The sequence below is a fragment of the Drosophila santomea genome, chromosome 2L, assembly GCF_016746245.2.
Source record: "Drosophila santomea strain STO CAGO 1482 chromosome 2L, Prin_Dsan_1.1, whole genome shotgun sequence".
In the NCBI taxonomy this organism is placed as follows: domain Eukaryota; kingdom Metazoa; phylum Arthropoda; class Insecta; order Diptera; family Drosophilidae; genus Drosophila; species Drosophila santomea.
Window position 1 is genome coordinate 4,541,368 of NC_053016.2, and position 25,514 is coordinate 4,566,881.

Below are 25,514 nucleotides of genomic sequence, written 5' to 3' on the forward strand. Positions count from 1 at the left end.
AAGGAAGCACGGGTAAACTAAATGATTGCGCGCCTCCTAGAGGTAATATCTTACGTGGCAGGGGTAAGCAGCGTGAGAAGGCATCGCCAGTGAATCCGGCACGACAACTACAAATAGGTGCATGCTGGATAACACGGCAATCGGCATTTGAACCACACACACCGGGGCAGGGATCACTACACTTTTGCCTAATACACGCCTTGTCATGAGGACACTCTGAACTGGTCACGCACTCAGGTCGACAATTGGGTGGCGCACCGACGTACTCGGGCAGACATGTGCAGATGGCCTGCTCGTTGTTTTCACGGCACTCCGAGTTGGGGCCACACGGCGAGGGCTGGCAGGGATTGACATATTCTTTAAGGACAGCTAAAGGTATGGGAGAGGAATGGGTTACCATATGAGCGCTGAGCAAACCAAACACACAACTCACGTTTCTCGGGAATTTGACAATAGCGATATGGGTCACCAACAAAGCCGTTCTGACAATGACAAGTTGGTAAGTGATTGATCACGCGACACAAAGCATTGAGGGCACAGACTCCTGGACAGGGATCGCGACACTTCTGCTGTTGACAAGCCTTGTTCGATGCACAGTCGTTATTCGTCACACATTCCGGCCGACATATCTCGTAAGGATTTCCATAGTATTCGGGAAGACATTGGCAAGAACCAACATGGCCCTCCTGGCGACATACAGCATTGGCTCCACAAGGATTGGGAGAACAAGGCTGAACGACTTCGGCTTGCTGAATCACTGGTATTAGGCCACAGGAAGTGAATGGGTCCCCAGTATATCCTGGTAGACAGTAGCACATGGCACTATGACTTATAACGTGGCAGTTGGCGTTGGAACCGCAAGTTCCCGAGCAGGGATCGCGACATCTTTGGCTTAAGCAGGCCTTGTCGAAGGAGCATTCCGAATTGGTGATACACTCCGGGCGACAGTTCGGCGGAGTTCCAATGTACTCCGGCAGACAACTGCACTGCGCCTGATCGCCCACTGAAGTGCATTTAGCATATGGACCACAAGGTGAGGGTTGGCACGGGTTCTTTGGAATCAACTCATCGCGTCGCACTGGTTCCGGGAAACATCCCAAGAAGGGGTTTCCATTGTGCCTTGGCGGACAACTGCAAATTGGTGCATGGTTCACAACGTGGCAAAGTGCATTAAAGCCACAAGTTCCTGGGCACGGATCTATACAATGCTGCCTCTGGCACGCCAGTCTAGGCAGGCAATCCGAGTTATGCGTACACTCCGGTCGGCAATTTGGTGGCGTTCCAATGAACTCCTCAATACAGGAACACACAGCGTTGTTGTTGAACACACGGCACCGACTGTTCGGACCACAGGGCGATGGGTAACACGGATCTGGAGGTGCCAGCGACACTGGCGGGGTTTCACATTGAATGAAGGCATTGCCTGTCATACGCTCTGGGCAACGGCACATGGCAATGTGGTTAAGCACATCGCAGATGGCATTCGGTGCACACGTTCCCGGACAGGGATCCACACACTTATGTCGAACACAAGCACGATTTCGCGCACAATCCGCATTTAACACACATTCCGGCCTACAGCCGGTATAAGGATCTCCTTGGTACTCGGGTATACACGAACATTGACCATTTTGGCAGAGAGCATTGGCGCCACAGGGCGATGGATTGCACGGATCATCGAGAGCAACGGGTTTGGCTAGGGTTAAGGGTAAGGTTATACTTTGACCAATAACGCGCACACTTATTATTCTTACGTGATGGCTGGGGTTCAGGGTGACAGTTGGAGAACGGATCACCCACATAGCCAACTGGGCACTGACAACTGGGCACGTGATTACGCACATGGCAAATGGCGTTGTAGGCACAGGAGCCAGGACAGGGATCCGCGCATCGTTGATTGATGCAGGCCAGACTGGACAGGCACTCTGAGCTTTGAGTGCACTCGGGTCGACAATTGGGTGGAACACCAAAGTAGTTGGGTATGCAGGAGCAGATGGCTTGACCCTGGGATTGTCTACATTGGGCATTGGCTCCGCAGGGAGATGGTTGGCATGGATCTCGCGCGTAATCATGGACAATATGTGTAGGTGGAGCTGGACATATATGGTAGATCATTAGAAATCACTTCGAGATATTCCACCTTTGACAACTTACGGGGAATGGGGTAGCATCGGGTAAATGGGTCTCCTGTGTAACCCGCTTGACAAGAGCAGAGTGGAGCGTGGTTCACCACCTGGCAATTGGCAGAGCTGCCGCAAGCACCAGGACAAGGATCCAGGCACTTGTGACGAACGCAGGCCTTGTCAAGATTGCACTCAGAGGATACCGTACACTCGGGCCGGCAACCCGGCGGAGTGCCCACATATTCTGGCAAGCAAGAGCATGTGGCCACACCACTCTGCTCGCGGCACTGAGAGTTAGGACCACAAGGAGTGGGTTGACAGGGGTTGACATATTCCCGAATGGCTGTAAAAGAGTATATGATGTGTTGAGGCATATGTCGGGGGTACGATAGCGAGGTCTGCTTACGTTTCGGTTCGATGCTACAATACCGATATGGGTCACCCACATAGCCACTGAGGCAGTTGCAAGTGGGCAGGTGATTGCGTACAAAGCATTCGGCATTTTGTCCGCAGCTTCCGGGACAGGGATCACGGCATTTCTGATTGACACAGGCCAGATGAGAGGAGCAATCAGAGTCAAGTATACATTCAGGACGACATCCTTCGTAAGGATTGCCGAAGTACTCTGGTAGACACTGACAAGATCCAACTCCATTCTGCTGGCGACACTCGGCAAAGGTGCCGCAAGGATTAGGGTTGCAGGGTTGCACTGTCTCAATCGGTTCCCTTTGGATGTGCGGCGCACAGCGGACGAAAGGATCGCCGCTGTAACCCGGCTGACAGTAGCACATAGCACTGTGACTTATCACGCGGCACACGGCATCAGTTCCGCAGAGACCCGGGCACGGGTCCTTGCAGCGGTTATTCGTGCAAACGTGCACCTGACTGCACTCGGAATTGGATACGCATTCGGGTCGACAATTGGGCGGAGTGCCAAAGAAGTTGGACAGGCATGAGCAGGAGGGTGTTTCTCCTACGCGACGGCACTCGCTGTTTGGACCACAGGGCGAGGGCTGGCAAGGATCTATGGGCGTAATATCCCGCTGGGGCTCAACTAGAGGTGGGGCATTATATAAAAGATGTCCTCTTAAAATGGTTATTATAACTTACTAATCATATGACATTGGACAATGGGATTTCCCGTATAGCCGGGTCTGCAACTACAGAAAGGACTGTGGTTGACTGTTCGGCACTCGGCATAAGCGCCACAAGCTCCAGGACACGGATCGACACACCGCTGATTCTGACACGCCAAACTTGGAGAACAATCGTAGTTGGTGCTACACTCTGGTCGACACGAGGGAGGCACCCCAAAGTAGTTGGGAAGACAACTGCACACCGCTTGACCGTTCTGCTCCCGACATTCAGCATAGGAGCCGCATGGCGAGGGATTGCACGGGTTACGGTATACATCAACTAGAGAACGGGTAAGAATTGAACTGGGTATTCTCCTTTAAAAAATGGTATGAACCTACGCTGCACTGGAGTACATTGGACAAAAGCGTTTCCTGTCATTCGATCGGGACAATGGCACATGGCAATGTGGTTGACCACATCGCAGATAGCATTGGTGCCACAGGTTCCGGGACAAGGATCGGTACACTTCTGTTGTATACAGGCCAGATTTCGGGGACACTCAGAACTGAGAACACACTCGGGTCTGCAGGCCACATAGGGGTCTCCCTGATAGTCGGCCACGCATGTACACTCGCCCTGATTGGAACAGATGGCATTGCTGCCGCATGGACTGGGGTTGCATGGATCGCGGGGCTCTTCACGGGATGGTGGGGCTGCAAAAGGTTCCTGGTCTTAGTCCAAGAAATCGAATTATACACTGAAAACTCTTACGTGGTGCCGGATGGCAGGCCAGGAATGCATCGCCCACATAGCCGCGAAGGCAAACGCAACTGGGAACGTGACTGATAACACGGCATTCGGTCTGTTGACCACAAGCACCAGGACAGGGATCACGGCAGCGCTCGCCAATGCAGGCCAAGTGGCTTGGGCACTCTGCATTGATGGTGCACTCGGGACGACAATGGGGCGGAGTACCGAAGTAGTTTGGCAAGCAAGAGCAAATCGCTTGGTCCTGTTGATTCCTGCACGACGCATACAGGCCACATGGTGAGGGGAGGCAGGGATCGCGATAGGGAGCTACATCCCTCAAGGGTGGCGGGGCAACTGGCATCGGGTAGAGAGGATTAGGCTTGATCGTATACACACCAGACTTTTCCTTTATCTTACTTGTTGGTCGGGGTACACAGCGCACGAAGGGATCGCCGGTCATGGCGGTGGGACACCTACAAATGGGACTGTGGTTGCGAACCTCGCAGATTGCTTGCTGGCCACAAACACCGGGACAAGGATCAACGCATTTTTGATTGATGCACGCCCTGTTGGGGGCGCATTCTGAGCTCGAGGTGCATTGTGGCCGGCAGTTGGGTGGGGCACCCTCAAATTCGGGACGACAGGAGCATACTGCCTGTTCACTAACCTCGCGACAATTTGAGTTCGGGCCACAGGGGGATGGTTGACAGGGATTCACATACTCATGGACAATAGCTAGTTATGGTTAGGAATACAATACAAAACAATTTTTTTGAATTAGTAACTACTTCCACTACTACGGCCATTAGTACGACTACGTGAATAATTGGAACTCGCTTACGTTCTGGCGGCTGGCTACAATAGCGGTACGGATCGCCTATAAATCCAGCGAAGCAGTTGCACATCGGTGTGTGGTTGACCACATTGCATTCGGCGTTTTGTCCACAGCTTCCGGGACAAGGATCACGGCACTTCTGCTGCTGACAGGCTCGGTTTGCTGGACAGTCCGAGTTCAAAACACACTCCGGCCGACAGCCTTCGTAGGGATTTCCGAAATAGTCTGTGAGACACTGGCAGGCTCCGGCTCCATTCCGTTGGATGCACTCGGCATTGGCTCCGCAAGGTGATGGCTGGCAAGGATTAATGATCTCAACATCCTGCACAATGGGTTGACATTGTGTGAACGGATCTCCGGTCAAGCCAGCATCACAAATGCACATTGCTGTATGAGAGACGACGCGGCAAGTAGCACTTGAACCGCACAATCCAGGACAGGGATCGCGACACTTTTGATTGATGCACGCCAGGTTCGAAGGACACTCTGAATTGGCCACGCATTCGGGTTTGCAATACGGCGGTGAGCCCACAAAATCAGCAAGGCACGTACAAGTGGGTGTCTCACCAACGGCGCGACATTCAGAGTTCGGACCGCAAGGTGACGGTCGGCACGGATCCTGTGGCACAATATCTTGACGTGGTGGCTCGATAATCTGCTGACAACCCACGAAAGGATTGCCAGTGAACCTTGGCAAGCACGTACAGAAGGGATTGTGGTTAACCACACTGCACTGGGCATTACGGCCACATGAACCGGGACAGGGATCGCTGCACTTTTGGTTAACACACGCCAGGTGGGACAAACACTCCGAGTTCGACGTGCACTCCGGTCGACAGAGTGGCGGTGTTCCGAAGTATCCTGGCACACATGAGCAAACAGCTTGCTGGTTGATTTCGCGGCATTGGGAGTTGGGTCCACACGGAGAGGGTTGGCAAGGCTGGACAAGGACGGGGGCTGGAAGGAAATCGTAGAGTTTCACATTGTTGGGCTTTGTACACGACCTTGAGGGAAAATATTTACGTGGTGTAGGTTTACACTGAACGAATGCATTGCCATTATATCCCTCCGGACAAGTGCACATGGGCACGTGGTTAAGGACAGTACAAATGGCATTGGGGGCACAGGTACCGGGGCAAGGATCGAAGCACTTGTTCCTCGAACAGGCAAGTTCACGGGAACAATCCGCGCTGGTGATGCATTCGGGTCGGCAACCGCTGTAGGGATCGCCATGGTATTCCGGAATGCAAGTACAGACTCCATTATTGCACTGAGCATTTGGACCGCAGGGTGAGGGGTTGCATGGATCGTCGAGCTTAACGGCTGAGGAAGGAATGGTTTGAATCCATTTCACACTTTTCTGCTTGTACGGAGTCTTACGTGTTGGAGGCGGAGGTGGCAGAGGCTGACACTGACTAAATGGATCACCGGAGTATCCTGCTGGACAGGTGCAGCTGGGCGTGTGATTAATCACATTGCATATGGCACCATAGCCGCAAGAGCCGGGGCACGGATCTCTACATTTCTCATTAATACACGCTTGACTGCTAGGACACTCCGCGTTGATGCGACATTCGGGTCGGCAATTTGGAGGGGCTCCTATGTACCCGACCAAACAGGAACAGGCAGGGGCATCTCCCTGGGACCGGCACTGGGAGTACGGGCCACAAGGTGAGGGCACACAGGGATCAACCGGAGTCTTTTGTACTGGTGTTGGTGGTACAGCTTTTGGAACAATAGAGCACTTAGGAGAGGGTTCTACCATTTGGGAACAAGATGACTTACGGGGCTTGGGGAAACAGCGGAAGAAGGCGTCGCCCGTGTAACCGGCACGACATGAGCAAATCGGACTGTGGTTTACCACTCGACAGATCGCTTGATCCCCACAAGTGCCTGGACAAGGGTCAACACATTTCTGGTTCACACAGGCCTTGTCAGTAGGGCACTCTGAAGATATCGTACACTCTGGGCGACACACAGGCGGTGCTCCCACATATTCCGGAAGACATGAGCATATGGCTTGTTCATTCGCCTCACGGCACTGAGAATTCGGGCCACACGGCGATGGCTGGCAGGGATTGACATATTCCTTGATCGCTATAAGGGTAGATAGTCCGTGGAAGATTACAGGATTCAATAAAATCTGACCATTAGTCTTACGTTCTGGCACACACGAGCGGTATGGATCACCGGAATATCCCGATATACAGCTACAACTGGGCACATGATTCAGGACATTGCAGAGAGCATTCTGACCACAGGTTCCTGGACAGGGATCCTGACACTTCTGCTGTTGACAAGCCTTGTTCGATGGGCAGTCCGAATTGAGAACGCACTCAGGGCGACATCCCTCGTACGGATTGCCAAAGTATTCTGGCAGGCACTGACATGAGCCGGCATCTTGGCGGGAAGTACAGCGGGCATTGATTCCACATGGACTGGGACTGCACGGGTCTAGCTGGTCTAGCTCCTGAATCCTCTTTTCCTTACATAAAGTAAACGGATCACCTTCCATGCCTTCGGGACAAACGCAGCTCGGAGTGTGTGAAAGGACTCGGCATTCCGCAGATTGTCCACATAGTCCTGGGCAAGGATCGCGACACTTCTGCTGAATGCACGCCTGATTCGTGGGACACTCTGAGCTGGTCACGCACTCTGGGCGACAGTTAGGTGGAGCTCCAATGTATTCTGGCAGGCAAGTGCAAGAAGGTGAGTCGTTAACTTCACGACATTGGGAATAGGGTCCGCAGGGTGATGGCAGGCAAGTTTGTCGTGGTGGTGGAACCGGAGGCTCTATGATCTGCTGGCAACTCACAAACGGATTACCCGTGTAGCGCTCTAAGCAGCGGCAGAATGGACTGTGGTTAGTCACATGGCACTGGGCACCGCGACCACAGACGCCGGGACAGGGGTCACTGCACTTCTGGTTGCGACACGCCAGGTTCAAGGGACACTCCGAGTTTGTAGTGCATTCAGGTCGGCAGAATGGCGGACTTCCAATGAAGGAGGTGATGCAAGAGCAGATTGCTTGCTGATTAATGACGCGACACTGTGAGTTTGGTCCACAAGGCGAGGGTTGGCACGGATTCTGGACGACGTCGAGCTCTGTAAGGTTGGCGAGTTTATGACAACTGGGGATGAGGACTTGGGGCAAAATCGTCTTACGTGGAACTTGGCTACACTGGATAAAGGCATTGCCTTGCATTCCTTCTAGACAACGGCAGTTGGGTATGTGGTTCAGAACCTCGCATATCGCGTTGGTGCCACAAATACCGGGACAGGGATCAACACACTTGTGACGGACACAGGCTCGACTACGGTCACAATCCGTGTGCAGAACGCACTCTGGACGACATCCGCTGTACGGGTCACCATGGTATTCGGGCAGGCAAGAACAAACTCCATTGTTGCATTGTGTGTTGGAGCCACATGGCGATGGGTTGCACAGATCCTCCGGTGGCAGTGGGTCTCGAACTAATTTATTAAAGTTTAAGTTATGAATTTTGAACTTCAGCCCTGGTAGATAATGCGTCTTACTTTTCTCTGGTATTGGCTGTGGGTTGCAAACGCTGAATGGGTCCCCTATATAACCCGAGAGACAACTGCAGATTGGCGTATGGTTGATGACATTGCACTGGGTGTTAAGACCACAAGAGCCAGGGCAGGGGTCCCTGCATTTTTGATTAATACAGGCCTGATGACTGGGACACTCGGCATTGATGGAACATTCCGGGCGGCAATTAGGTGGAGTACCCAGATATTGTGGAAGGCAGGAGCAGGATGGTGTGCCGTGAATTTCGCGACACTGAGAGTTTGCACCGCAGGGTGAAGGAACACAAGGGTCAAGGGGTTCACGTTCGATGATTGGAGGGGGAGCTGAAATTGATTTTATTTGTGGTATCGGAAGGACTATTTTATTCGTGACTGCTTTCTTACGCGGCTGGCGGTAGCAACGAGTGAATGGATCACCAGTGAATCCACTAAGGCAAGTACAAATGGGATTGTGGTTACGCACACGACACTCGGCCTGTTGACCACAAACGTTTGGACAAGGATCCACACATTTGCGATTCACACAAGCCTTGTCGGCGGCGCACTCGGAGCTGCTGGTGCATTCCGGACGACAGGCAGGCGGACTGCCAATGAACTCTGGCAAGCAGGAACAAACCCCTTGCTCGTTTACTTCACGACATTGCGAGTTGGGACCGCATGGAGACGGCTGACAAGGGTTCACATAGACGCGTTCAGCTGGAAGAAACCCATCGATGGAAACGGTGTTCTTACGCGAAATAAAATCTATCTTACGCGGCTCATTAACTGTGATGCGGCATATGCTGTACGGATCGCCGTTGTATCCAACCAAACAATTACAGGTGGCCAAGTGATTGATCACCTGGCACTCGGCGTTTTGGCCACAGGTGCCGGGACAGGGATCACGGCATTTCTGGTTGACACATGCCTGATTTGACGGGCAGTCAGAGTTCAGAACGCACTCGGGACGGCAGCCATCATAGGGATTTCCAAAGTAATCAGGCAGACACTGGCAGGATCCTGCACCACCACGTTCTTCGCACTTGGCATTGACGCCGCAAGGACTGGGGTTGCAGGGCTGCAGAACTTCAGGAGGACTATCTCTTATTGGACTACACTGACTAAACGGATCTCCGGTGAAGCCACCGTCACACAAGCACATGGCACTATGACTGAACACCCGACAAATGGCATTCTGACCACACAGCCCAGGGCAGGGATCCACACATTTCTGGTTTATACAAGCCTGGTTTGAGGGACACTCGGAGTTGGATATACACTCGGGTCGGCAGTTGGGCGGTGCTCCCCCAAATTCAGGTAGACATGAACAAGATGGCGAGTCTCCAGATACACGACATTCGGAGTTGGGACCGCATGGAGAAGGCTGGCAGGGATTTTGAGGTCTTTCATCGCGTATAACTGGAAGAACTTCATACTTGAGCACACGCCGGAATTAGAAACTATGTTGTCTTACTTAGCGGCTGACAGCTCACGAAAGGATTTCCGGACATGCCTGTGGGGCAGCTGCAGAAGGGACGGTGGTTGACGACGTTGCACAGGGCATTAAAGCCACAAGTACCAGGACACGGGTCGCGACACTTCATATTTTGGCAGTCTTGATCGGCAGGACAGTCTGAGTTGGTTACACATTCCGGCCGACATTGCGGCGGGCTGCCCACGTAGTTGGCCAGGCAGGAACAGACCGCAGTTTGTTGCACCACACGGCACTGGCTGTTCGGGCCACAAGGCGACGGTTGGCAGGGATTTTGAATCTTGGCAGGCGGAACAGGTCGACACTCGAAGAAGGCATTACCAGACATTTGCTCTGGACAACGGCAAATAGGGATATGGTTATTAACCTCGCACAGGGCGTTCACCCCACAGGTTCCAGGACAGGGATCGATGCATTTGTTGCGCACACAGGCCCGATCCCTTGGGCAATCGGTGTTGAGCACACACTCAGGACGACACGAGACGTATGGATCCCCTTGGTACTCAGGTATACAAGAGCATTGGCCATTACGGCACAGAGCATTAGCTCCGCAAGGCGATGGATTGCAAGGATCGTCGGCAACTGGTGGCGCGGGGGCTACAAAGGGATAAATGATCGGAGTGGGTAAACATTTTAGCAGATCTGTAAGATTTTCTGCGACACCTACGTTCTGGAGGTTTGGGGTTGCAGCTGGTAAACGGATTTCCTATATAACCATCGATGCAGGCACACAGTGGTGTGTGATTGATGACACTGCAAACGGCGTTCTGACCGCAGGCTCCTGGGCAGGGATCGCGACACTTTTGGTTAATACACGCCAGCTGGCTGGGACATTCGGAGTTGATCGTGCACTCAGGGCGACAATTTGGTGCCTGGCCAATGAAATTAGCCAGACAGGAACAGGCAGGCACACCATTGATATTCCGGCACTCGGAGTTAGGACCACAGGGTGTTGGTATACAGGGATCCCTCAAAGGTTCGTCCTTGGTCTCAATAATCGGCGCTGTGATACGGAAGGGTTTACTATGTTTCAACCCTGGGTAATGGGAGTTGGGCTTACGTGGAATAGGGAAGCATCGAGTAAAGGCGTCGCCTGTGTAGCCGTTAATGCAACTGCAAATAGGGCTGTGGTTGCGCACTCTACATATGGCATTATTGCCGCATGTATCCGCCGCGCAAGGATCCACACATTTCTGATTTACACAAGCCCTATCAGCAGAACACTCCGAGGAGATGGTACACTCGGGTCGGCAGGATGGTGGAGTTCCTACGAACAGGGGCAGGCAAGAGCAAACCGCCTGCTCATTCGAAACGCGGCACTGGGAGTTGGGACCACAAGGTGTCGGCTGACATGGGTTCACATACTCGTTTTGCGGAGCTAAAATAGGGCGCTTGAGTAGGGGCAAAGTATTTGTGGTTGGTTCCGGCTTACGTTCTGGCAGTCGATTACATTGACGGTATGGGTCACCCACAAATCCGGTCAGGCAAGTACAGGTTGGCAGATGGTTCACCACTTGACAGTTGGCATTCAGTCCACAGGTTCCGGGGCATGGGTCCTGGCATCTCAGTTGTTGGCACGCCCGGTTGGACGGACAGTCCGAGTCAAGCATGCACTCCGGGCGACAGCCTGCGTAAGGATCTCCAAAGTATTCCGGCAGGCACTGGCAGGATCCAACTCCGTTGCGATCACGGCACACGGCATTCGGCCCACAAGGACTCGGACTGCACGGAGTACGGATTTCATTTTCATATGCGATCTCCGGTTTGCACTGCACGAACGGGTCTCCGCTGAAGCCCTGCTGGCAAATACATTGCACGGCGTGGCTAACCACAAAGCACTCGGCATTAAGGCCACAGCGTCCTGGACAAGGGTCGACACACTTCTGGTTCACACAGGCCTGTTGGCTGGTGCAGTCCGAGCTGGTCACACACTCTGGTCGACAGTTCGGAGGACGTCCAATATAGGTCTCCAGACAGGAACAGGCAGGGGCCTCGCCAACAGGGCGACACTGGGAATAAGGTCCACAGGGAGATGGGCGACATGGATCAACGGGCACAACATCACGAACGGGAGGTTCAACTGGGAAAGTTAACTCATGTAAAGATGACTCTTTTTCCGGCCTATTGGTCTTACTCTGGGGCTGGCAACGAATGAAGGGATTACCCGTAAACCTCTCAGGACATGTGCAGAAGGGGCTATGGCTGACAACAGCGCAATTAGCACCAACTCCACATGTTCCGGGGCAGGGATCTCCACACCGTTGGTTCAGGCAAGCTTGAGTGGGTGCACACTCCGCATTCGAGGTGCACTCGGGTCTGCAGGATGGCGGAGTTCCAATGAAGCTTGGCAGGCATGAACACACCGCTTGCTGATTAGTCTCTCGGCACTGCGAGTTTGGACCACAAGGTGAGGGTCGGCAGGGATTAGATACGGTAACTAGGGGGACAATTGTTAGAGGAGCTTTTGAGAAGGTTAACCAATTCGACGTACTCTGCACAGGAGAGCAGCGGATAAACGCGCTGCCAGCGGTGCGTTCGGGACATCTGCACATGGGTATGTGATTGATGACATCGCAAATGGCATTCTCGCCACAAGTTCCTGGACATGGGTTTACGCACTTGCTGCGATGGCAAGCCTTGTCCCTGGGACAGTCGGAGTTTAGAACACACTCGGGACGGCAACCAGAGTAGGGATCGCCATGGAATTCGGCCAGACAAGTACAGACTCCTGCGTTGCATTGGGCATTCGAGCCACAAGGTGATGGGTTACAGGGATCCACATATTCGCCTATTAATTGAGTTTTTTCATTTAGCTGGAACATGTTAGGTTGTGATTCCAATTCCTTACTTTGTACGGGCTCTGGTGGCGGCGCTGGACGACAACTGGAGAACGGATCACCCGTAAAGCCAGCGGGACAGACACAAATGGGCGTATGGTTAACTACACTACACTCGGCGGCATAGCCACAGGAACCGGGACAGGGATCTATGCACTTCTCCCGTATGCAAGCGAGATTTGAGGGACACTCTGCACTGATCGTGCACTCCGGCCTACAGTTGGGTGGTGCACCCAAGAACTCTGGCAGACAGCTACAGGATGGGACACCTTGTACATTGCGGCATTGGCTATTCAATCCGCAGGGCGATGGCAGGCAAGGATCACGCTCAACTCGTTCGATTACAGGCGGTGGAGCTAGGTTGGATATAAGCATTTAAAGGATATTCGATGCGAAAAAGAAGCAAACTCTTACGTGGCAGGGGATAGCAACGGGTAAAGGAATCACCGGTGAAACCTTGACGACACTGACACAGAGGACTATGATTACGCACCCGGCACTCGGCACTGATGCCACAAGTGCCTGGACACGGATCCTGACAACGTTGACTGATGCAAGCCTTATCGGTGGGACACTCTGTGCTCAACACACACTCGGGTCGACAGTTGGGTGGCAGGCCGATGTGGAGCTCCAGGCAGGAGCACACGGCCTGGCCGTTGAGTTCGCGGCACTGCGAGTTGGGACCACAAGGTGAGGGGCGGCAAGGTTGTGATGGTTCGGTCACTCGGGCAGGGACTAGAAAGGGTCGTGGGTCAGGGACGAAAAGAAGACGCTTTTAAGTGGGTTATCTTACGCTGGGGCGGGTCCACGTGGCAGTAACGGTACGGATCACCCGTGTATCCAATGCGGCATGTACAGGTGGGCAGATGGTTCGTAACACTGCAGTCCGCATTGCTGCCGCAGGTGCCTGGACAGGGATCGCGACACTTCTGCTGTTGGCACGCCTTATTGGAGGCGCAGTCCGAGTGGCGTACGCACTCCGGACGACACGACTGATACGGGTCACCAAAGTGATCGGGCAGGCACTGGCAGGAACCGATGCCATTCCTCTCACGGCAAACCGCATTCGAGCCACAGGGATTGGGCTCGCAGGGAGTCACCTGCTCATTGACAATGCGTTCTATTGGGGGGGAGTAAACGGATTTCATCCAGAAAGAAAGGGACAGATATTTTCATTAAAATGGTCTTGAGTGAAACGGGTTTAGTAGAATACAACACACCTGGCGTTGGTTTTTTGTCAGCTGATTAATCCGATTGCAGTTGTGGTATTATTGTGGCGGATTAGCGTACAAGTACAAGTTAGGTGTTGGCATTAATCGCTCCAATCGAAGGATATTGCGGTTCAGGTGCAGCGATTCGTAAATCGCATTATTTAGTTTTGTTAAACTCTGTGTGCTTAGTGCATTGGCAGTGTTTTGTGAGTGCAATGTGCCAAGTTAATTGGCATTGAGTTATGTTTTTGTGTCGTAAGTAAAACAAGTGTTCTTTTGCGAGGTTATATCATTTCATTTATTGCTCATTGTTAAACAATACGCTACAATTTTGTTAAATCATTTTAATTTGCTAATTTATTGCTAACGCGCTTTGGTTTTTGTTTGGTCTACGACCAGTATTTGGTTAATTTCTTTGGCGTTTCTAAGGCACAATTTTTGGGTGGGTCAGGGTCAACAACAACAACGCAGTACTCAATTTCGGGTAGTTGGGTTAGGATTTCGATTCAATTTGGTATAGTAAGCGATTGGAGAGACAGGGCCATTTGAGGTATCAGGGCCAAATAACAAATTAGGTAAAAGCATTTCACGGGAATTATCCCCCCATATCGAATACAGCAGGGACAATATAGCAAGGTAATACATTTTGAGGCAGCAACGATAACGTCAGGGGTTAAGGTAATACATTTTAGGGCAACAACGATTTCATCAGGGGTTAAAGGCAAAAATCAAGGCGGGTGATTTGGTGTAAAGGCATTAAAGGTTGTATATAAGGAAGCAATAAGGCGTGGCAAGTTTGCATATTGTAATTAAGGCATTAGGGGCAAAAAAAGCAAATAAATAATTGACTAAACCTAATTAAAATCTTTGACTTTCCCAGCATACAGACACTTCCAATTGCACATCCACTCAGACAACTCGTACAGAGTGTGTGCCAAATTGAAAGTTGCATTTCGCAATTCGAGTGCACTGTGATTTTGTGTATAAAAACATTGCTGGAACACTCATTAATTTGCAATGCATTGTGCCTGTGCGTGCGATAATCATAGATTTTAATGCATGTAAATTGTGGTATAAAAAAGCTGCCTAAGAGCACATTAGAACAAGTCACGCGGCTGAAGTGAGACACAAGTGCAAACAAATAGTGCAAAACAAGTAGGACACAAGTGCAACGATTGCAATTGCTTTTAAGTGATAATTGTTCTTTTGTTCTAATGCGCTGGTAACGAATGTGAAACTTTGCTTTAAAAGGATTTTAGATCTAGGGTACCAGGGGAATTTCACTGAGTTTTCTTTATATTTTTTTGGTAGGCCAATACTGAGGTGACTTCTATAGTTTCACATTCTTTTTATTCTTTCAAGACGCAGACAAATGTTTTGGCTGTGCGGCATTTTTGTTTGATTTTTAATAATAGCAAGTGTTTTACTGGGCGCCCAGTAAGAAACCAAAACCACAAATTAGGTTTTACAAGCTGGTTTACGTCTTGACCTAACCACTAAGCAAATGAAAACGGGGTCCTACCTTGCTCCTTCTGACAGCCAGTAAACGGATCTCCAGTATAGCCCACATCGCATGTGCAGATGGGTTGATGATTGGCCACATTGCAGCGGGCATTAAATCCACAGGCATTCACACACGGATCCGAGCACTTTTGGCGGATACAAGCCTTGGTTGGTGGACATTCCGGATTGATGGAGCACTCGGGTCGGCAGCTTGGTGGCGTTCCAATGAAGGTGGCCGCACACGAACAGGCAGCGTTTCCATTCAGCACCTTGCACTCGGAATTCGGTCCGCAAGGAGATGGCTGGCATGGGTTTTCTGGTGTCGGTGGTGGCTTGCGTTCCTCCTGGTAGCATCGCGTAAACGGATCACCAGTGTAGCCCGTGTTGCATGAGCACGACGGGTTGTGGTTGATCACCTGGCAGCGAGCAAATTGCCCACAGGCTCCGGGGCAAGGATCGACGCACTTTCTGTTCACACAGGCAGTGTGCAACGAGCACTCGGAGCTGACAATGCACTCTGGTTTGCAGGCGGGCGGTGAGCCCAACATTCCCGGTTGGCAGGCGCAGACAGGTCCTTGTCCGGATATGTGGCACAAGCTGTTGGGGCCGCATGGGTTCGGTTGGCATGGATCCTTGGCGACCGGCGTCTCGTGGCGACAGTGGACAAACGGATCGCCTGTGTAGCCCTGCAGGCAACTGCAAATCGGTATGTGGTTCGAAACATCACACTGCGAGTTCTGGCCACATACTCCTGGGCAAGGATCAACACACTTCTTGTTCAAGCAAGCCTTGGTAGGGGCGCAGTCAGTACTCAATGTACACTCTGGACGACAGCCGGTGTAGGGATCTCCCTGGTAGTCCGAGAGGCAGCTACAGATGCCGTTTCGGCACTCCGCATTTGATCCGCATGGCTGCAGATCGCAAGGATCTTGTGTGAGTGGAGGTGACTTTGTGATCTCTTCGATGTACTCGAAGCAACGAACAAACGGATCACCGGTGAATCCTCCAGGGCAAGTGCAGATGGCCAAGTGGTTCTGAACACGACATTCGGAGCCGACTCCGCAGGATCCATCGCAAGGATCACGGCACTTCTCGGCAATGCAAGCTCGGTCCGGCGCACAATCCGTGTTTACAACACATTCGGGTCGGCAGTTGGGTGGTGCTCCTATAAAGTTGGGCAGGCAAGAGCACGAGGCCTGATCGTCACGCACTCTGCATTCCGAGTTCAATCCACATGGCGAGGGTTGGCATGGTCTCCTAACGGGCTCATCCTTGGGTCCTGGCGGCGGCGGTGGCGGAGCTGGGTAGCAGCGAGCGAATGGATCACCCGTCATGTCCAAGGGACAACTACAGATGGGATTATGGTTAATCACTTCACACTTCGCATTCAGGCCACACGTCTTGGCGCAAGGATTAGCGCAACGGAACTTGTGACACGCCTTGGTCGAAGGACACTCGGCATTAACTGTGCACTCTGGTTTGCAATTCGGTGGGGCTCCAATAAATGTATCCAGGCATGAGCATACGGCTAAGCCATTGGCGACCCTGCATTTGCTGTTGGCTCCGCAGGGGGACGGAATGCAAGGATCTGCAACTGGTGGTGGTGTTGTGACCTCCACTCGACGACAACTGGCGAACGGATCTCCTGTGTAGCCATCGTCGCAGACACAGTTGGGCACATGGTTCACAGCATAGCACTGGGCGTTCAATCCACAAATTCCTGGGCAAGGATCCTGGCACTTGTTGCGGATGCATGTCTTGTCCGTGGGACAATCTGAGCTCAGTACGCACTCGGGACGACAACCCTCGTACGGGTTACCCTGGTACTCATCAATACATTTGCAGGCAGCGGCTCCGTTCCGTTCAATGCACTCGGCATTTGGACCACATGGCGATGGCTGGCAAGGCTTCGGTGGCTCCTCTTGCTGCGGCACACACTGAACAAAGGCGTTGCCGGCGTATCCTGCTGGACATGAGCAGGACACAGCGTGCCCGATGACACGACACTCGGCATTGGTTCCGCATGATTCTGGGCATGGATTGCTGCATTTGTTGTTGATGCACGCCTGCGTAGATTGACAGTCCGGATTGATGATGCACTCGGGTCGACAGTTGGGCGGCGAGCCAAAGAACTCTGCTTGGCATTGGCAGACGGGACCATTCCTATCATTCTTGCAAATCGAGTTGGGTCCGCACGGCGATGGCACGCAGGGATCTTGAGGCGGTGTCTTTACATCTGGGGCAGGAATCGGTTGCAGGACAACGCATTGCTTGAACGGATCTCCAGTTCGGCCAGGTGGGCAGCCACAAATCGGACTATGATTGATGACCTCACAACGGGCCTCCAGACCACAAGCTGCAGCGCATGGATCCACGCACTTCTTGTTGACACAAGCTTGTAAGGCGGAGCACTCGCTGGACACCACACACTCGGGACGGCACTGGGGCGGTGATCCAATATAACCAACCAGGCAAGAGCAAACCGCATGTCCGTTAACGTCTCGACACTGACTGTTGGAACCGCATGGCGATGGAGAGCAGGCCTCAATAATAGGGTCCTCCACGACGGGTTTCACACGACAGTTCACGAACGGATCACCCTCATAGCCCTTGACGCATGAGCACACCGGAATGTGGTTCATCACCTCACACACGGCATTGTTACCGCAGATTCCTGGACAGGGATCCACACAGCGGTTTCGCATACAGGCCTTGTCCCTAGGACAATCCGCCGACAGCGTGCACTCAGGACGACATCCCTCGTAGGCATTGCCTTGGTAGTTATTTTGGCAGCGGCACTCTCCGGCAAAGCAGTCCGCATTTTGTCCACACGGGTTCGGGTTGCATGGATCATTCTTGGGTAGGGGAGATCTATCTTCTTCCTTCTTCGTGCAACGCACAAACGGATCTCCCTCGAAGCCCTCAATGCAGTTGCAGATGGGCAGGTGGTTGAGCACATGGCACTTGGCCTCGAATCCGCAGGATCCAGAGCAAGGATCGGCACACTTTTGGTTAATACAAGCTTCCGTAGGTCCGCATTCCGAGTTCAGCACGCACTCCGGGCGACAACGAGGCGGAGCCCCGATGAAGTTCGGCAGGCAGGAGCATGCCGGACTATTGCCCACGATCTGACACTTGGCATTGGGTCCACAAGGCGAAGGCACACAGGATGCGGGAGCCGGCGACGGTGTTGTATTGTCATTGGTGATTGCTAAAGAAATTATTATAGGCGTTTTCGGTAAGCAAAATTACAGTTCATTGTTTTTTTTTGGAAAATAGGTTACTTTTTGTGAAGTACTATTAGTATTATAAAAATTAATATAATTACTTACCAACTCTAGTGCACTCAACAAACGGATCTCCAGTCATCGTCCTGGGACATGTGCAGATGGGACTGTGGTTCTTGGTGGTGCAGATAGCCCGGATGCCGCAGGTATGCTGACAGGGATCAACGCACTTCTTGTTTACACATGCTCTTTCCGGAGCACACTCGGCGCTGACCACGCATTCCGGTTTGCAGTTGGGCGGCTGGTTGATGAAACCCGCCTGGCAGGAACACACTGCCTGGTTGTTCATCGCACGACAATTGCTGTTGGGTCCACATGGAGATGGATTGCATGGGTTAAGCGGAGGACGCGGTGTGACCGGCACGGGTTTGCAGCTGAAGAACGGATCTCCAGTGTATCCAGGCGGGCAGTCACAAGTGGGCACATGTTTATCAACTGTGCAAATCGCATAGTCTCCGCAGATATTGTTGCATGGATCGACGCATTTGAAACGAGAACAGGCTTGGACAGCGGAACAATCATCGTTATTCTCGCACTCTCGTCGGCATCCTCGTTGGGCATCGTAGGGATTACCCTCGAATCCATCGTGACAGTAGCAAGCTCCAGCTCCATTCCTCTCCCGACACTCGGCATGAGGACCGCATGGTGATGGTTCGCAGGGCGATGATGGCGACTCGGTGGGCGTCACTGCTGGAATCAGCTGGCAACCAAAGAGTGGCTCTCCCTCGTATCCATCGGCGCAGGAGCATACAGCATTATGCTGCACCACCTGGCAGATGGCGTTGCTACCACACGAACCGGGGCATGGATCCACGCAGCGCTCCTGCTGACAGGAGAGATGATTCTGGCACTCGTCATTGTTTGTACATTCCGGTCGGCAAGTGGGCGGGCGTCCAATGTAGCCCGCGTTACAGGAACAAGCTGCTTGGTTTCCAATCTCTCGGCAAACAGAGTTCGGTCCACATGGTGACGGCACACACGGATTTTCCACGTTCTTGACTTCAGGCGTGGGCTGACAGCCGGATATCGGATCACCTGTCATGCCTGGCTGGCAGGTACAGATGGGGTTGTGGTTCACCACTTGGCATTTAGCATTATTGCCACAAGATCCTCGACAAGGATCCTGGCACTTCTGGTTAATGCAAGCCCTGTTCTGTGGGCACTCCGAACTGACCACACATTCCGGTTTGCAGCTAGGCGGTGCTCCAATGTAGCCTTCCAAGCAGCTGCACACTGCATGACTGTTGGTGTCCAAGCACTGGCTGTACGGTCCGCAGGGTGATGGCTTGCATGGCTCCGGTCGTATGGTGACCACCTCGATTAACGAGCACGAGCGATGCGGATCTCCAGTGTAGCCATCGAAACAGTTGCAGTTCGGTCCGTGATTTAGGACCCTGCACTCAGCGTTGATGCCGCAGGCTCCGGGACATGGATCCTGACACTTGTTGTTGATGCAGGCACGCGTGCGATCACAATCGTCGTTCTGGACACATTCCGGTCGGCATCCACTGTACGGATCACCAAAGTACTCGGGCAGACAGGCGCAAGAGCCAGCTCCATTGCGCTCCCGGCAAATGGCATTTGCTCCGCAGGGGCTGGGATTGCAAGGATTTCTTGTCTCGTCCGGCGGGGCAACTAGAGGAGAGATGGGAGAATTGAATACGAATATTAGTAGGGAATCTGAACCTTCATTAGCAGGCAGGGATATATTACTTTGCTGTACGATCGCACAGCCTGAGAAGGGATCTCCGGTGTAACCGGGCACACACTCGCACGCTGGTCGGTGCTTGATGACCGTGCACACGGAGTGCAGGCCGCAAGCGCCGATGCATGGATTCGAGCAGCGCTGGTTCACACAGGCCAGATTGGCAGGACAGTCGGCACTACTGAGGCACTCGGGCCGGCAGTTTGGCGGACGTCCCAGGTAGTCGGGCAGACAGGAGCATGCAGGCGAACCACGGACATCGAGGCATTTCGAGTTGGGTCCGCATGGTGATGGGATGCAGGGATTACCAGACTTATCGGTGGGTGGGGGCTCCACTACATGCCATATAGCCGTGTCAGATAGTTGAAGTAGGTTCATAGCACATTCAAACAAACATTTACATAGGTTCATAGGATAGTAGAGTTCGATAGTGGTTTTACAAAGTGTACATAAAATAAACATAATAAGAAAGGAAAAATCAAACATTAAATAGTGTATATACATGCAGGAGGTAGAAATCTTTGATGGGGACGGCAGGCCAAGTGGGGGAGTAGATTAAGTATCGTGCTTTTGGGGTTTAATATATTAAGGGGGCTTCAATTCTTACAAGGTGGAATAAACTGTAGTGATATTTAAGTAGGTTTATATCGAATTCGTAAAGATCTTAGCTTCCCCATTTGGCTTGCATTCCTCATCTATTGAGCTAATCATGCTTACACAATATCTTGGTGCACCGGTTGAAGGGATCTCCGGTAAAACCTGGGGCACAGGAGCATGCGGGATAGTGGTTAATGACCTGGCAGCGGGCCTCGATGCCACATGTACCCGGGCACGGGTCCACGCACTTTTGATTCTGACAGTTAAGATTTTGGGCGCAATCCGAGCTAATGACGCACTCGGGCCGGCAGTTGGGAGCCGATCCGATGAAGCCCTGAAGGCAGGAGCACACGGCATGGCCGTCGACCTCGCGGCACTGACTATAGGGACCACAGGGAGATGGTCTACAGGGGTTCTCATCCCGTTCGGCTGGGAAAGTAGGAGGTGGGATCAGTTGGATTGTGTTTCTTTTACTGGGGTACTCGTCAACCTACGTGGTGGGGGCAACTGGGGAATTTCACGGCACGCGCTCGACGGATTTCCAGTGTATCCAGCCAGGCATGAGCAACTGGGAAGATGATTGGACACACGACACTGGGCATTCAAACCACAAACACCTGGACACGGGTCTACGCATTTCTGGTTGACGCACGACTTGTCGCGCGAACAATCACTGTTCACCACGCATTCGGGACGGCAGCCACTGTACGGATCACCGAAATATTCCGGCAGACAAGTACAGGAGCCGGCTCCGTTGCGCTCACGGCACTCGGCATTGGGACCACAGGGCGAGGGTTGGCAGGGGGTCAAACGCTCATCGGATATGGCTGGAGCTGGGGGCCACAAAGCGGATTAGGACTAGTTCCAAGAGACACTGAGCTAAAGCTTACGTTGTGGATTGCAGCCGGCGAAGGGGTCACCTGTGTAACCAGTGTCGCAGGTGCACATGGGCGAGTGGTTTACCACGCTGCAGTAAGCATTAAAGCCGCAGGATCCCGGACAGGGATCCTGACAGCGCTCATTGATGCAGGCCAGGTTGGCAGAACACTCTGTGTTGATGGTGCACTCTGGACGGCAATTAGGCGCCCTGCCTACGAAATTTGGCAGACAGGAGCACACACCCGTCTCGCCCACGACACGACACTGAGAATTGCGTCCACAGGGACTGGGCACACAAGGATTTTCATTGGACTTGGGTTGCTCTGGTTCCTCCTGCCACGGCGCACAGCGAACGAAAGGATCGCCACTGTAGCCGGCTGGGCAGGAGCAGATCGGGTTGTGGTTGGTCACTTTGCAGATAGCTTCATTGCCACAGGTACCGGGACACGGGTCCGCACAGCGCTGGTTCACACATGCCCTGTCCTGAGCGCACTCGGAGCTCACCGAGCACTCCGGACGACAGGCGGGCGGTGTGCCAATGTAATTGGTAGCGCAGGAGCAGACCGCATGTCCGTTAACCTCACGGCACTGGCTGTAAGGTCCGCAGGGCGAAGGCCGACAAGGTTCAACGGGAGCGGGCACTAAAATCAGGATTATTGTAAGTAATTTGGGCAATGGGGAGCACTAAGGGTGGGCCAATTTTTAAGGAAACTCAACAAAATTAGGGGGTTTTTGTACGATGCGTTCTGATCAGTCTGATCTTGTTAGATACTTTCTTTGAAAAACTACAAATAAAAAGTTCCCTTAAAACTCGACCCACCCAACGTGAAAGTAATTCCTACATCTTGGTATCTCCCGACAAAATTGCGAGGGATTGCCAGTGAAACCGGAAGGACAACTGCAGCTGGGTGCGTGGTTGATCACGTGGCACTCGGCAGAGACGCCACAGACTCCCGGACAGGGATCGCGACACTTGTTGTTGAGGCAGGCACGGTTCTTCGAGCAGTCACTATTCAGCACGCACTCTGGGCGGCACTCCGTGTACGGGTCTCCATTATACTCCGGTAGGCAGGAGCAGGAACCCACTCCATTGCGCTCCTTGCACACAGCATTGGCGCCGCAGGGACTCGGGTTGCAGGGCTGTGCCACTTCCACCGGGACAATAACTAGGGATGGGGGAAAGGTCAACGGTTTAATATGTGCCTGGATAGCAACGCATTCGGAACCCTTACTCTTCGGACTACACTCTGAGAATGGATCCCCTGCATAGCCGTCAATGCAGCGGCAAATGGGTCTATGATTATTTACAAGGCAAGTGGTCTGTATGCCGCAGGTACCGACACACGGATCCCGGCAGCGCAGATTGATGCAGGCCAAATTGCCGGGGCACTCAGAGTCGGATGTACACTCCGGCCGGCAATTTGGCGCCCTACCCACGTAATGCTGCAAGCATGAGCAGACAGCCTGCTCATTGGCGGCCGACACCCGGCACTCTGAGTTGGGCCCACATGGCGAGGGCACACACGGTTCGATGCGGTCATGGGTAATGGGCGGCCGCTCTACTTTCACCATTTATAACCATAACATTACACCAAGTACGATAATCATCATGCACCAAAATAAGCCATACATAGAGTACATATAAAAGAAATAAACATAATGGTAAAGATATATATAGAGAATGTGAATAATGTTGTCAAGCGGTGATGAAATGGATCGAGTGAACAAAGCACTCTCTGATGACGAAATGATTCGGTGAGTAGTTGGCTTAAAGACCCCTGCAGTCGGGTAGTACAATCGTAATTGAGTATCTAGTTGAACGCAGAAGAATTACAGATAAAAGGACAATCTTAACGCTTTCATCAAATAATTAGAGAAATAACTCTGCAGGGGAATTTAAATCTCCGGCTGGCCGAAGCTAAGCTTTCTTTGGCTTCTTGCCGATGCTTACTCTCTTGTGGGAAGCAGCGCACGAAGGGATCACCGCTGAAGCCGGGACTGCAGGAGCAGATGGGGTTGTGGTTGACCACGCGACAGAGCGCGTTATTGCCGCAGGTGCCTGGGCAGGGATCCTTGCAGCGCTCGTTAAGGCACGACTTGTCCTGCGCGCACTCCGAGCTGCTCATGCACTCGGGCCGGCAGTTGGGAGGAGAGCCGATGTAGCTGGGCACACAGGAGCAGACTGCGTGGCCATTGACCGGACGACAGTTGCTGTAGAGGCCACAGGGCGAGGGTTGGCAAGGGTTTTCGGGCACTATGGGGTCGGGATCTACAGGCGTGGTAAAGGCAGCAATTATTAGAGAGCCTAACTGGGGGCCTAAGGAGCAGTGAAGGAAGTAATACCACGGTAGAGTAGATTTCTTGGGAAGGCCATTTTGAAAACTAAAGTAATGAAAGCGGGGTATTCCCAGCAGCTAAATTTAAAGCAATCGTTTGAGACCGACTCTATCTACCTAGGTACATCCAACACTGCTAAAACGAGTGATTGAGATCTTACAGCGTGGAATATCAGGGACTATGTGACAACCAACGATGGGGTTGCCCGTGTAACCAGGTAGGCATTCGCAGTTGGGAGCGTGGTTGAAGACGGCGCACAGGGCGTTGTGACCGCACATTCCCGGACAGGGATCCACGCACTTTTGATTGACGCAAGCTCGCGACCTGGGACAGTCCGAGTTGATGACGCACTCGGGGCGACACTCGACATAGGGATCTCCAAAGTATTCCGGAAGACACTTGCAGGCGGCGGCTTGATTCCGCTCCTCGCAAAGGGCATTTAAGCCGCAAGGGCTGGGGCGGCACGGTTGGATTACCTCAATGGGGGCTGTAGGGGCGGGGCAAGCACGGGAATAAGTATCTATCAAATCACGAAACCCTCACAGGAACCTACTCTCAATAATCTTGTAGCAGCCGGAGAATGGATCGCCGGAAAATCCGGGCTCACACATGCACACTGGTGCATGGAGGCTGACATGGCAGAGTGCGTTATTTCCACACGATCCTATGCACGGATCGGCACATCGAGCATTGATGCAGGCCATTCTGGCCGGGCACTCGGAATTGATGCTGCACTCTGGCCGACAACCAGGTGGTCGTCCTATGTAATTGGTTACGCAGGAGCACACTGCTCCACTGCTGGAAACCTGGCACTGAGAGTTGGGTCCACAGGGTGATGGCACACAAGGATTGGGCGGAACAATAGGATCAGCTATTGGTGGTGGTTCTACAATTATGATAACCTCAGTTGAAAACTCTCTTATGTTGATTCTTTCTACAGGAAACCTACTTCTTTCAGGAACGCACTGGTGGAACGGATCCCCGGTGTAGCCATCGTAGCAACTGCAAATTGGCGAATGATTGGTGCAACGACAGCGGGCATTGTAGCCACACGTTCCAGGACAAGGATCTTTGCAGCGCTGGTTAATACAGGCCCTATCCGAAGGACACTCGGCACTGGTCATACACTCGGGCCTGCAGTTGGGCGGAGCACCCATGTAGTCTGGCAAACAGGCACACACAGGTCGATCCCCAACTACATGGCACGTGCTGAACAGGCCACAAGGCGACGGTCTACAAGGGTCTTTGGGCAGGGGAAGGTACATGTCTATAAGGGGAAGTAGCATTTAGGTAAAGACTCCTGATCTATAAGGTGTACAACGAGTTGGGTCGATTTGTTTGGATGACAAA

The 25,514-nt window shown here is 52.6% G+C and overlaps 1 protein-coding gene across 20 annotated transcripts in view; it reads right to left on the reverse strand.

The window, feature by feature from the left end:
* The window catches only part of LOC120451455, a 126,158-nt gene that overhangs the window by 22,425 nt on the left and 78,219 nt on the right, over positions 1–25,514 (reverse strand). For 12 of the 20 annotated variants that reach the window (XM_039635146.2, XM_039635137.2, XM_039635203.2 and 9 more), the window contains 37 exons: positions 25,114–25,431; positions 24,718–25,050; positions 24,325–24,651; positions 23,779–24,096; positions 23,060–23,386; positions 22,670–22,993; positions 21,839–22,468; positions 21,443–21,781; positions 21,069–21,377; positions 20,360–20,686; positions 18,692–20,281; positions 15,379–18,570; positions 13,439–13,765; positions 13,060–13,380; positions 12,657–13,001; positions 11,241–12,596; positions 10,869–11,186; positions 10,476–10,811; positions 9,791–10,405; positions 9,091–9,735; positions 8,722–9,033; positions 8,323–8,661; positions 7,951–8,259; positions 6,946–7,890; positions 6,571–6,882; positions 6,166–6,510; positions 5,809–6,108; positions 4,792–5,742; positions 4,368–4,685; positions 3,972–4,304; positions 3,599–3,913; positions 3,234–3,539; positions 2,530–3,177; positions 2,155–2,466; positions 1,755–2,093; positions 434–1,696; positions 55–369 (listed from right to left, as the gene is read on the reverse strand). In XM_039635146.2, coding sequence (XP_039491080.1) covers positions 55–369; positions 434–1,696; positions 1,755–2,093; positions 2,155–2,466; positions 2,530–3,177; positions 3,234–3,539; positions 3,599–3,913; positions 3,972–4,304; positions 4,368–4,685; positions 4,792–5,742; positions 5,809–6,108; positions 6,166–6,510; positions 6,571–6,882; positions 6,946–7,890; positions 7,951–8,259; positions 8,323–8,661; positions 8,722–9,033; positions 9,091–9,735; positions 9,791–10,405; positions 10,476–10,811; positions 10,869–11,186; positions 11,241–12,596; positions 12,657–13,001; positions 13,060–13,380; positions 13,439–13,765; positions 15,379–18,570; positions 18,692–20,281; positions 20,360–20,686; positions 21,069–21,377; positions 21,443–21,781; positions 21,839–22,468; positions 22,670–22,993; positions 23,060–23,386; positions 23,779–24,096; positions 24,325–24,651; positions 24,718–25,050; positions 25,114–25,431 — 20,559 coding nt within the window. The remainder of the gene's footprint in view (positions 1–54; positions 370–433; positions 1,697–1,754; positions 2,094–2,154; positions 2,467–2,529; positions 3,178–3,233; positions 3,540–3,598; positions 3,914–3,971; positions 4,305–4,367; positions 4,686–4,791; positions 5,743–5,808; positions 6,109–6,165; positions 6,511–6,570; positions 6,883–6,945; positions 7,891–7,950; positions 8,260–8,322; positions 8,662–8,721; positions 9,034–9,090; positions 9,736–9,790; positions 10,406–10,475; positions 10,812–10,868; positions 11,187–11,240; positions 12,597–12,656; positions 13,002–13,059; positions 13,381–13,438; positions 13,766–15,378; positions 18,571–18,691; positions 20,282–20,359; positions 20,687–21,068; positions 21,378–21,442; positions 21,782–21,838; positions 22,469–22,669; positions 22,994–23,059; positions 23,387–23,778; positions 24,097–24,324; positions 24,652–24,717; positions 25,051–25,113; positions 25,432–25,514) is intronic. The other 8 variants (XM_039635194.2, XM_039635184.2, XM_039635249.2 and 5 more) reach the window with 5 other exon arrangements.